Raw genomic sequence first — 12,855 nt, forward strand, 5'->3', positions numbered from 1 at the left:
GGATATCCTGGGTATATCTGGCTGCTTGTAGCTTTTGAGGGGTCCCTGAAGACAGAGGATGAGATGGCTGGATGGCCTCACTGACTTGATGGACATGAGTCTGAGTGAACTCTGGGAGTTGGTGATGGACAGGGAGGCCTGGCGTGCTGTGATTCATGGAGTCGCAAAGAGTCGGACACGACTGAGCGACTGATCTGATCTGAAGACTTGTCTCTGGTCTTTAACCCTTAGGTGCCTTGTGACTTTGTTCTGAGCAAGTAACTTAGCCTTTCTGGGCTTTTTTACTCACTGTTTTTTTAATCTTATCAGGCAGTGTGTCGCCATCTTTATTTAGAGATACTTTCTGAAAACATACAGAAATCTAGGCTTTTGGTTGATTGTATTTATACAATTCAAAAATATTTGTTTTTTTCATGACCTTCTTTGGTTGTTTACTTAGGAGTGTAATACTGGTAAATCGAATATTTTTCTGAACATTTTCCCTAGTCTTGGAATTTAGGATTCACTTCTGTTCATAATATTCCAGAAGCTTCCGGTATGCAGGGGAGCAGATGCGGATGCAAATGAGGAATGCTGTCATCAGGCTCTGGGAGGACCCGGGAGGACTTCTGGAAAGTGGTAGAATTCGGCCGCATCCTTGACAGGCACACATGGTGGTTTGAGGAGAGTTTCCTAGTGGAGGAGATGAGGCAGAGGCTCACAGCCAGGAGTCCTGGGGCTGGGATTCCTGGTGTGTGTGGGTAGATGAGCCTGGAGAAGTAGGTAGGGGGCAGGTGTAGAGGCTGGGAAGGCACACTGAGGAGTCTGGCCTCTGTTCTCTCTGCTTTGGGAGCAGCTTCTAGAGTTGCTTCTTTAGCATAGGAGTGGGGTTGATTGGCTAATCCCTTTTCCTTGAAGGTGCTAATAAGGGCCACCTGCTTACTGCTCCAGTTTCCTTTCTGTTTTCCAGCTGTGGTCAGTTCTTTTAGATTCTGGTTGTCCCAGGGCACCACGCTTTCTCTTGGTTTTACGTCTTGAGTGTTGTCATCGCCTTGGCTTAGAAGGTGCGCTTTCCTCTAAAACATATACATGTGTACTCACGCATTTGTTCTGTCCACTGCCTCCGCTTGTCCTCTGGGTCCCTCCTTAAATCACACTTGTTGAGAAGCCCTCTGGGCCTTGCCTTTCTTTTCAGATTGGATTGTACGCCCTTCCTGGCGCACTTGTAGCACTTCATGGTGTTCCTGCTCATGGCACATTATGGTTGTGTTGACGCCGCTGGCTTACTGCTCTTTCTCCTTCAGTTAGAGCTACATCTTCAGTGGCCAGAGGCTCGAGCACCTGCCACCTGTAAATGTTGTTTGAATGAATGACTGCGCAAAGAGGAAGGACTGGAGTTGGCAGGAAACAGCTCCTGACGAGAATGTCGGTAGCAGTCAATTGGAAAAAGAAGCTGGTGTGACTGAGTTGTATGTGGATGTGCGAGAGAAACACACTTTTGTGACTGACTGACCATGGGCTCTGAGGGATGAGAAGAGGTGAAGGTGACTTCTAGCTTTTGCACCTCAACTGGTGTCAGGTGAGGCCATTAACTGAGTGAGGGGTGAGGAGGGGTATTGTTTGGGGTGAAAGTGAAAGTTGCTGTCACGTCCAACTCTTCGCGACTCTATGGACTGCATAGTTAGTCCTTGGGATTGTGCAGGCCAGAATACTGGAGTGGGTGGCCTTTCCTTTCTTCAGGGGATCTTCCCAACCCAGGGATTGAACCCAGGTCTCCTGCATTGCAAGTGGATTCTTTACCAGTTGAGCCACAAGGGAAGCCCATGTTTTGGGGTTCAGTTCAGTTGCTCAGTCGTGTCTGACTCTTTGCGACCCCATGAATTGCAGCACGCCAGGCCTCCCTGTCTATCACCAACTCCCGGAGTTCACCCAAACTCATGTCCATCGAGTCAGTGAGGCCATCCGGCCATCTCATCCTCTGTCGTCCCCTTCTCCTCCTGCCACCAATCCCTCCCAGCATCAGGGTCTTTTCCAATGAGTCAACTCTTCGCATGAGGTGGCCAAAGTACTGGAGTTTCAGCTTTAACATCATTCCTTCCAAAGAACACCCAGGACTGATGTCCTTCAGAATGCACTGGTTGGATCTCCTTGCAGTCCAAGGGACTCTCAAGAGTCTTCTCCAACACCACAGTTCAAAAGCATCGATTCTTTGGTGCTTAGCTTTCTTCACAGTCCAACTCTCACATCCATACATGACCACAGGAAAAACCATAGCCTTGACTATCAGATGGACCTTTGTTGGCAAAGTAATGTCTCTGCTTTTCAATATGCTATCTAGGTTGGTCATAACTTTTCTTCCAAGGAGTAAGCGTCTTTTGGGGTGACTGGATGCAAACGTGTCATTTCTATTTCAGGTGTAATTGGGGTTGTTGTAGCATGTCAATGCACAGTATGACCTTTGGGAGTGCAGATCAGAGATTAGGGAGTCATTCCTGTCACCCTGTTTTCCTTCTTCATTGAACTTTCAGACGGCAAAGGAGCCTGGTGATGGCGTCCGTAGAGGTCAGCCTTCCTGGCACAGGACAGGGTGGAAAAGGGTGGTGAGTAGACTTGGAGGGGCCTCTGGTGAAGAAAGTAAGTTTCATGAATGTAGAGACCTCATTTGTCTTTTCTTGTGGCTCCATCTCTGCCCAGTGCCTGTTGGTTGAAGGAATGAATCAGTTCAGATGAATTAGTAGAAGTCATAGTAGTGGGTGAAATTGTCATGAGAGAAAAGAGGGGCTTTGTGGGCAGAAATGTGGTGAATGCCTCCATTTAAGTGTCAGACGGGGGGAGAGGACCAGGAAGAATGGCCAGAGAGGTGGGAGAATGAGAACACAAAATCAGACATGCTTCAGTACACAGGGTTGTAAGGAGTTATCCATTGTAATGCCAAGAGTTTAAGTAGAATAAAGACTAAGAAAAAAGTACTGATTTTGTTGGTTTGATAGTGAGTTGAGAGGATGAGAAAAAGGTAGCAAGAGAGAGTAGATAATTCTTTCAAGAGTTTTGGTGGTAAATGGAGAATGTTGATCAAATGATAGTGAAATGACTAAGTTGAGAAAAACTCAACTTAGTGAAACAACTTAATTAAATAGTGAAGTTGAGAAAAGAGATTACTAGGCCCTGATGGGTGTATTAGTTATCTTTGCTGCTGTAACAAATTACTACAAACTTAGTGGTTTATAGAAAGGACACACTTGTTACCTGGCCCTGTGGGTCAGGAGTTCAGGGAGGGCTTTGCTTGATCTGCTGCTTCAGGACCTCACAGCCTGAAGTCAAGCTGTCAGCCAGGGTTGGGGTCACATTTGAAGGCCCAGCTGGGGATGGACACTCTTCTGAGTCCCATAGTTCTCATGGGCCTCCCCAGCATGGCAGCTGCTTCATCAGAGCCAGCAGAGGAGTGTCCGCCAGCCGGATGGAGGCACTGTACACGCTGCCTCATCATGGAGGTGTTGTCTCAGTGACACGTTCTGTTGTGAGAAGCAAATCTGTCAGTCCATTGCACACTCAAGGTGGGGAGTTTATACAGGAGTGTGTGCTCACTAAGGGGGTGGGGTCACGGGTAGTCCCCCATGGCGTTACAAGGGGAGGGTGATGGCGTGAGAGAGCAAAGGACGGTTCTTTAGAAAGAGGGCTGTGGGGCACAGAGGCAGGATGGGGTTTTGAAGGTGAAGTTCCAGGTTCAGCTGTGTCACACTGATGACCCTTTTCAGGAAGCTCCCTGCCTTCTCTCTTCATCCCCTATCGAGGGGCATAGGTGCTCTGGAAGTGCGCTCTCCTGTGAGATGAATTCACAGAGGAATACAACAGGATTATCATGGCCATTGATAAACCCTCTGCCTTGGCTAAGATTGAATTATATATCTGCAAATTCTTGGCCAGTGGAGGTATCTGCTCTGCTTGCTGTAGGATGTTGTTGAGGATCAAATGAGGTCATTTCATGTGGAAGTATCTTTTGGAATGTAAGATTTGCAGACAGAAGGCATTAACTGTACTACTTTCCCCCCGTGTTTAGTAGAACACACAGACTGTACCATACATGTAGCTTGTTAACTGGGTTCATTATGTTGTACCTAAGTTATGGAACTGGGCTTTATTTTAATGCTATGATTATTTTTAGGAGTTTTGGAGTAGACTGTTTGCTTTTATGATAAATGACCCCAAACTGTGGTGCCTTTCAAGTCCTTGTGTGTAGTTTTTCAAAAATCTGTCCTTGCTGTCTCTTGTCACTCTTGCTTCCACTTGTCTGTCCATCTCTTGCTGTCCTTTGCCTTCTGACTTGTTGCTTCTGACCTCCTCTGGGCTTGGCAACCTGATGATCAAGCTCAGTAGAACTGAGTGGTTTAACAGTAATTCAGCTTGGGTTTGGGCTTGGGCGTCCTTCTCACAGAGAAGTGTGTGAGCTTTTGGGCGTGGACCAATCTCTTTTGGCCTCCGAGTGTGTCTTGTATCCTTTCTAGTTCTGGTTGCGTTTGAATTAGGTGAGTCCCCACGCCACTGGGTTCCATTTAGGAGGCATGTCACTTACTGCTCTGTTAGGCAAAATGGTGTCCTCCTCTCCTTTGGTTTTGGTGAGATTTTAGTTAGGGGGCTACAGGAAGTGATAGGTGATCTGTGATTCGTGGACTGAAAATGTTAGAGAATCAGGAAAAGCTTCTTAGCAGGTTGGCATCAGGCTTGTGTGTAGCTGGTCTTTCCTTTAGGGTGTCAGACTCCCTGTATGGATTCCTGGGTGTTCTTCCATGTTGATCGTATGCTGGAGCTTTTCTGTCACGGCAGCTTGTGAACTTTTTCTGCCCTAGCTTTTGCGTTGAGTCCCTGCATTATTAGGGGGGGAGCCTGTGTTGTGTGGAGAGAGCCCAGGAGTCCTGCAGGGAGACCTCCTCCGGGTTCTGCCAAGGGCCCGCCTGTGGCCCTCGACCAGTGTCTGTGCCTGGGCCTTGGTGTCTGGAATAGACATAATGTCTGCGCTGCTGCCTGTTGGGCCAAAGTAAGATTTTATATGTGAAAGTGCTTGTTAAATGTTGTTGTTTAATCGTTGTGTCCAACTCTTTGTGACTCCATGGATTGTAGCCCGCCTGTCCATGGGAATTTCCCAGGCAAGAATACTGGGGTGGGTTGTCATTTCCTTATCCAGGATATCTTCCTGACCCAGGGATGGAACCTGCATCTCCTGCATTGGTAGGTGAATTCTTTACCACTGAGCCACCTGGGAAGCCTTTGTTAAATGCACATAATACCAAATAAAATAAAATGCCTAGCCTGTTGGGTTGATAGCTCTCTCTCTTTGAGGAGTTAAAAAAGTTATCAGTATTAGTAATGATAAGTGCTCCTAAAAAAGTGTAATTTTAAATTTCATGTAGCTTTTTTTTTTCCTGAATATGTCCTGCTGGAATCTATTTATACAAATGAGGATGTTTAATAAATGCTCTTTGATTATTTTCAGAGTATTGAGTATACTGGCTTCCTAGCCAAATTAAATTTATAAAAATTCTAATGATATTGTGATTCATAGCTAGGAAGAATTTTTTTTTTTTTCATTCTTAAATCACTTTACGCTTTACATGAATCTCTGGTAATAGTGAATCAATTAATGTGATTTCTTAGGTCATAAATCAGGCTTGATAGATTGTAGTATTAGTTCCTGTGTAAGCATCTCAGACCTACAACCGTTTTGTGGTCTGTTTTAGCAACTTGTTTGCTTTTGAACTCAATTCTAGGTGTTGAACTCAATTTGAGAGCCTAAAATGGTTTGTGCCCCACTTACCTTAGAGGTTACTGCCTCACTTTCTTGTTGCGCCGGCCCTAGTAGTGGGAAGTCAGCCACCACTCCTTTTAACTTGAGTACACGCTTTAATTTTGTCTTTATCCCATAGGAGTGTTGGAAAGATTATTATAGTCACACTTACAGTATATTTTAAACTTCTTGAAAAGAGGGTAATATGTGAGCATGAAATATTTTTGTAGTATGCCATGTAATTTTTCCCCCTGCTGACCCTTTGTGGTTTGTGTTTAGGGTGCATGGTGTTTCTCTAGTCGTTGAGGTCATCAGCTGGAGGGTTTTCTGGAGGCCTCCGGAGGCTGGTCTTTGACAGGCCCTGTGTTGTTGCCCTCTGTTAAACAGGCCTGTGCTATCACCACAAATGGTAGCCTTGATTCTGTTGGTGTCCGTGAACATGGCAGAGTATTTTCACCCCTTCATTCTTCTTAGTGGGTCAGAAGGAACTTTTGTCTTATTGCTTGATTGTTCACGGACCAGAGGATGGGTGGCTACTCGGGGTGGCCTTAGAAGAGGGAGACAGAGATTCTTGAAAAGACTGATGGTCATTATTCAGTGAACCCTGCCAATCACCAGGGCAAGAGACGGGACCACTCTTTTTCCTTTCCATGAACTTCTGGGAATGTTGTTTATCCATGAATTCAACAAATATTTGAGCTTGTATTATGTGCCAGACATTAAGTACTGGAAAAGCCAGACATCCCTTCAAGGATGCCCTAGGTACAGTCTTATTTTGAATATGATAGAAAAATATTTATCAGTATAGAAAAACTACTAGATTGGGTTTAGATGCTGGATGGCTTTAGGGATTAAAGGTGGAGGTTATAGGTTCAGAACGCATTTTTGAGAGGACTGACTCTTCTGTAATTAAAAAAAATAATTACAAATGGCATTGTGGCAGAGTCTGTGAGCTGATCACAAAACCAGTCTCCTCTTCCCGGGCAGGTAGCCAGACCGCATCTACCAGCCTCCCCGATGGTTAGGCGTGGCTTAGTGGCCGTATTCTAGCCAATGGCATGAGATCCAAGAAGGGAGCCACTTCCAGGCCTGGCCCCAGGGCCCTCCCTCTGCAGGATTTCCGTGCCCTTTCCTGTCTGCTGGCTACTGCAGAAGAGCCCAGTGAACTAGGAAGGCTCGTGCCTAGGATGGAAGGAGATCTGGGGCCAGAGCCACGGCTGGGGGGAGAGCTGCCTTCTGACTTACTGTTGTGGACTCTACATGAGCAAGAAGTAAATATTTATGGTATTTGAGCCATGATAAAGTTCATTCTAAGGGTTAGCCTGCCTAACAATGCTAGGCAAAACTGGTGAGTCTAGTAAAGGTGCTGAGAATTTTGGACTCTGCCTTCATTTTGATTATTTATATGTCACGTCATATGTAATGAGCAGTGAATTTCAAGAATCAGTTTAAAACTCCATGGCAAAAATCTTCTTGACGTGTCACTTTTAATTGATACAACTGGTTTACTGCATTCAGTGTGGCCTTTCTGTGGGTCCTCAGTTGGCTTTAAAGGGACTCTGTGGAGTCTTAAACATTGCCAGTGCTTATTTCAAAGAAGTGTAAATACAGTTTTCATCATGCTGCTTCTCTGTCCAAAAGCCACTTATCATTTCTTGTTATACAGCATTTTGTTTCATTTATTCTGTCATCCAGAATTCTATATAGTGTGTGTGTGTGTATATATATATATGTAAATTCATGGAATTGTGCCATCCGAAGTGTTGGGACTGGAAGGATCTTTATTAGATTAATTCCTGATCTTTCCGATCGTCTAGTTCCTGATAGCCCAGGTGTGGCCATGAGTCATGGGGCCTTCCTAGAGGCACAGTCTCGGGCACACTCAGACCCGTGAGTCAGAAGCTGAGAGATCCTCAGATGACCCACATGTGCATTGCAGTGGAGATGCCCTGCTCAAGGTCACCCTCCCACTTCTCTCTGGAGAAAACTCACACAGCTGTTGATCTCAGTGGTTCCGATCCCTGGATACATCTTGGGATCACTTGGAAACCTTTAAAAAATACTGCTGCCTGGGTTCCATCCCTGTGTGCATTACATGGTCAGAATTGCAGCCTGGGCACCAGAACTTTAAAAATCTTTCTCGATGACTGAAGTGCAGCCACACTAAGAGCCGCTCAGCCTAGTGAGTGCTCAAGTCAAGGTTTCCTGATGCTCTAATCGGGTAGTTCCCTCAACCCACATGTGGATATGCTTTCAGAGTAGAGCTTTCCCTACCTGGTTCCTTGTCGGGGTGCGTCCCCTACCCGGCTCCTTGTTGTTCCCACCTGGTTTCTCGTCGTGGAGTGTCCCCACCTGGTTCCTCGTCGTGGCGCGTCCCCTACCTGGTTCCTCGTCGTGGCGCGTTCCCTGCCCGGTTCCTCGTCGTGGCGCGTCCCCTACCCGGTTCCTTGTTGTGGCGCGTCCCCTACCTGGTTCCTCGTTGTGGCGCGTCCCCTGCCCGGTTCCTCGTCGTGGCGCATCACCCTGTTTTATTCCTTCACAGCTCTTATCCCACTCTCCACCTGCCTCTCCCACTGGCGGATACTCCATGAGACAGACCTTCATCCCTTTTGTTCACTGCTGGGTCCCAGCTCCCAGGACGGTGTCTGGTGCATGTGAAGTGCTCCCTTAATAGGTGTGGGGTGCCTGGAAGGAGATAAAGAGGGGTGCATCTGGAGAGAAGCGCAGCCTGTTCAGGCGGCACCAGTCTGGCCGCTCACCTGTGTCAGAGGTCAGGGTGGGAGAGGCTCCCGAGAAACAGGGGGCGGGGTGTGTGCGTGACTGAGTCAGGCTTCAGAGCCAGCCAGCGAGGGCAGCGTGAGGGCAGCACGGAGACTGGACCCAGAGCTGGCTTGTTTCCCCACTCTGCTGTGTCCTGTGCACTGAGAGCTTGACTGTCTTCCCCAGGCCTGTCTGTGGGGGGTGGTGGTCCTGGGCTCAGAACTACAGACCCACAGACCCTCCTCCCTCCCTTCCAGAGCCAGGTCTAGAAATAGACCTCGGGTCCCTTGACAGGACCTAGCTCAGATCTGGCCCTTGGGTGCTCACTGCAAGGCAGCCATTGCTTATGTGAGTTAGCTTGTTTTGCCTTGTTTGCTTTGAGAACATTGTGTTTCTGAGGTTAGGATGACATTCAGTTTCACTCTCAGGTTGAGTAAGTTTCTTTCCTGGTCAAATTAACTATTAAGACTTCATTTGTTATGGTAGCATGTTGGGAAATCATGGTTGGTTGCTCTTGATATTTCTGTTCCGCATGTTGTTTGTTGTTTTTTTGTGTTCATTTCTTTCAGTTTGTTATTCAGTATATCTTGCCACACATTTGCCTGTCATCAGACTCTGAAGTCAGGTGGAAAGGTGTTCTTATGAAGCCATTCATTCATGTGTTCCTCTGTCCATTAGTGGTTTTGAAAACTTATATCTTGCCACACATTTGCCTGTCATCAGACTCTGAAGTCAGGTGGAAAGGTGTTCTTATGAAGCCATTCATTCATGTGTTCCTCTGTCCATTAGTGGTTTTGAAAACTTGTGTGAGACGTCATGATTGGTGGCAAACCTGAGCTGTCTGTTTTTTTTCTTGGTAATAGAAAGCCAGAAAACGTTGTCTTGAATGTAAAACATTCTTTTTAACATTATAAAATTTCCAGCTTCTATTTGGAAACCACATTAAGATGAGATGTTGTGTTACTGTGATGAGAAGGCTGCTGCTGGTGACGCCCACGGATGTTGCCGGAAGCCTAGAATTCTACACTGGGGGGGGTCGGGGGAGAGACTAATTTTGAATTTTCCAAAGGAATGTGAATTCTGAAGTTAGTCCATGGTTCATAGGGACAGCAATCCTCAGGCCTAGATTGGTGATCGGTAATTATCACTATTGATTAAATCAGGCAGAAGGAAGACAGTAAAGTCCTGGAACAATTTTTCAGAAACAAGAAATAAATAATTGGGAACTGATGGTTGTCCTGGTAGCTAGGGGTTACAGGGTGGAGAAAGACTTGCTCTGTGATGAAGCACTTGCTCACCGTCAATGGAGAGGAAAATTGGAAATTCACAGAAGTAAGTTCAGTCAGATTTCAACCCTTACTGTGGCACAAAAAATCCAGGCAGTTATGAACTTATTCTCAGAAAATGCTTGCATTTTGTGGATTATACTTGTGAGCCATAGTAACAATGGCGTTTTATATTTGAGTGGTACTTTTGAATCTAAAGCACAACCATATGCATTACCCCATCCAATTCTTGCAGCTACCCTCAGCTGGGGGATAGAGTTATCTTCTGTACTTTTTTTTTTGATGAAGTAACACAGGTTAAATTACTTCCCTAGGGACAGCTAGTAAGTGAGAGAACAGCTTTTTATTTTTTAAACATAAAATGTTGAGGGTGATTGTTGAACTAGCTTTGGTTTTCTAGGTATATAAATCTGTGGTTTATAGTGCTGGAGGAATAGTCTAGAAATTTATTTAATACTGCAACTGAACAGACAAGGACCCCAAATCATTGGCTGGCGAGACTCAAAAGAAATCCCCCACCCCTTTTTTTAAATTACCATGGGGTAGGTTTTTATATGAAAGCTTTTAATTTTATCTACCTGCGGCATCCTGAGGGCAGAGACCTGGTCCTCTAGCTTCTTCCTGACTCATCCCCTGCCGTGCTGCTGGTGGGCATGCATAGATCCATCCTTTTGAATGGGTTGGGTTTGGGCCTTACTGTTGGGAAGTGGTAATAATGTCGTTGAATGTTGACTGAGCTGCAGAATGAAATGGCATTGGTTCTTTTTCCTAACAAGTTACTTATAGCCCATGTTTGCTCCCTCTTAAAAGATTACGCAGGTAATACAGGTTCACCAGTATGTGTCTTTTTCCATGTACATGTTTTATATTTTGAAATACTCTTAAGCTGACAGAAAAATCACAGATATAGTGTGCAAAGGACACTTTTTCCCTCTTGAACTATGTGAGAGTAAGCTGCTGATATGTGCTGTCAGCATCAGATCTTTTATTATGTGTTTCCTACAAGCAAGAACATTCTCTTCCATCACCACAATGCAGGAATCTAAATCAGGAGTGAACACCCAGGCATCTGTACCGTCGAATCCTCTGAGCTCTTCCAGTGGTGCTGGTCGACCCAGTGCTGACCTGGTAGGGAGAGGCCCAGTGGGACCCTAGGTTGCACTTTATTGTCTCTCCAGCCTCCTTTAATCCAGAACGGTTCTCAGTCCTTTTTTGACTTTCATGACCTTGCCGCTCTTAGTTTCCAGGCCAGTCATTCTGTGGAATGCTCCTCAATTTGGATTTGTCCGATGTTTCCTCATGATTAGATTCAGGTTTTGCATCTTTGGCAGGAATATCACAGAAGAGCCAGTGTTTATCTTTTTCAAAGATTAGTTTTACATTTTATTTTCTGTTTCCTTAGAGCGTTTCCCAAAGTGTATTCTGCGGAACTAGCACCTACTGTGTTCTCAACACCGTGCCACCTCTAGAAGGTAGGATTCGAAAGCTTTTGACTTACAGGAAGGGGTGGGCTTGGCAGTGACAGTGGCTCCATCGCTGTAGTGCAGGAAGGCCTGGGATCAGCAGTGAGAAGACCTGGGTTCTGCCTTAAACTTGCTGTGTGATCTTCGATGAGTTACTTAATCCTTCTGAGGGTAGCAAAACAAAACTCCCCTCGTAAAGTTTCTGTGAAGATTAAAAAAAGAAGAGAGTTTAATCACATGGGAAACTCAGAGCATTCTGCAAATGTTAGCTATCCTAAAATACCACAACTTCGGAATTCTAGTGTCAAATTCCATAGAGTTGGAGCCTGTGGTATCGTGGAAAAGCCAGAGGTCACGTCTGAATCCTATGTGAGCCACTTACTAGCTGTAGATCTTGGGCAAATTAATCTGAACCTCAGATTCTTCATCTGTAAAATGGGGATAATTATGCCCAGGTGGGTTATTGCGAAAATTCAACGAGAGAGTCTAATGTAAAATCCTTTCTGGATGCCTGATATAGAGTCTCACAAATGTCTGCTCCCTCATAAACAGTAGAAGATAAATGTACTTGATCACGTGTGGCTCAAATGAAAATTGAATGGAATGAAGCAGGAGAGGATGCCCCAAACCCAAATTGATGGTAGTTGGTCTCAAGGCTACTGGGCCTCCCCCACTTTATCTGCCCCCGCCTAGATGTTTTTAGGTCGAAAATGTAAATTCAGATAGAGGAGTTTATTAAACCTGAGTCTGAGCTGACCTGAACCTGGGTCAGAGGTTTGGTAGTGTGATTGTCAGGGAGAGGGTGTCTGGGCCACCTGAAAACAGAAAGGGTAAAATCAGATGATCACACCCACTCTAAGAAGAGGACAGGGGTTGTGAAATAGCAAAACGAGTTACTTATTTCTGTTAAAAAAATTTTTTTTAGCCTTTTAAATATCCTTTGGATAATGACAACTGAGTTTTAATTCATTTTGGAGAATTTCTCTGGAAGGAATAAGAGGAAATCATACCCATGCTTGGCACATAGTTGGTGCTTAATTAATATTTACTTTGGATGAATAGTGATTTGCAGGTCTTAGGTCAGTAATGGCAGTGTTTGCTGCTGTGAGCTCTGTGCTGAGTTGAATTTAACAATACGCGCTTATGTTTTCCTGAATCAGTTCCTATCCTACTAATTAAATCTAAGCACATAATAATTAGAGCTAAACAGAAAATTGTAGAGCTTCCATTTAATTTTACCACTTCAAGTTGTTGATCAAATATATTTCCAGTAAGATTTAGCAATTTGATACACCATTAGACCAACTTATTTTGAACAGTTTGTTCTAGAGGTTGAGAGGTTAATCATCAACTTGATTGGAATACAGTTTATAATTATTCATAAAACCAAAAATGGATGCATTATTTCCAGGTTAGAGTTAATACAGTTATGACTTACCTTGTAGCCGTCAACAGTGTGTTCCAAAGAAAAGGTCAAATATATTTCTTTGGATTTAAATGAAGGATTTGATGATGTGAAATCTCAAATTTAGAAATAAACCATGAAAATAAGTTTTGGCTAATTAACTAAGTGAATGAGTTCTCTTGT

At 44.8% G+C, this 12,855-nt stretch overlaps 1 protein-coding gene and 1 long non-coding RNA gene across 6 annotated transcripts in view; one reads left to right on the top strand and one right to left on the bottom strand.

Moving 5' to 3' along the window:
• Window positions 1–310: 310 nt before the first annotated feature.
• LOC147356570 (uncharacterized) lies at window positions 311–5,521 on the bottom strand. The gene is made up of 2 exons (XR_015143341.1): window positions 3,226–5,521; window positions 311–2,676 (listed from the first exon to the last, which is right to left on the bottom strand). It is a non-coding gene; the product is annotated as an uncharacterized LOC147356570 (long non-coding RNA).
• Window positions 5,522–6,675: 1,154 nt separating this feature from the next.
• Window positions 6,676–12,855, top strand: part of CAMTA1 (calmodulin binding transcription activator 1) — a 967,475-nt gene continuing 961,295 nt past the window's right edge. For 2 of the 5 annotated variants that reach the window (XM_086344274.1, XM_086344276.1), the window contains exons 1-2: window positions 6,678–7,029; window positions 11,207–11,276. In XM_086344274.1, coding sequence (XP_086200400.1) covers window positions 6,817–7,029; window positions 11,207–11,276 — 283 coding nt within the window. In that variant the 5' untranslated portion in view covers window positions 6,678–6,816. Of the gene's footprint in view, window positions 7,030–11,206; window positions 11,277–12,855 lie in introns of those variants that run through there. The other 3 variants (XM_086344277.1, XM_086344278.1, XM_086344281.1) reach the window with 3 other exon arrangements.

The sequence above is a fragment of the Bos grunniens genome, chromosome 16 (genome assembly GCF_055505025.1).
Source record: "Bos grunniens cultivar Pamir isolate PY7600 chromosome 16, Bosgru_T2T1.0, whole genome shotgun sequence".
NCBI classification, from domain to species: domain Eukaryota; kingdom Metazoa; phylum Chordata; class Mammalia; order Artiodactyla; family Bovidae; genus Bos; species Bos grunniens.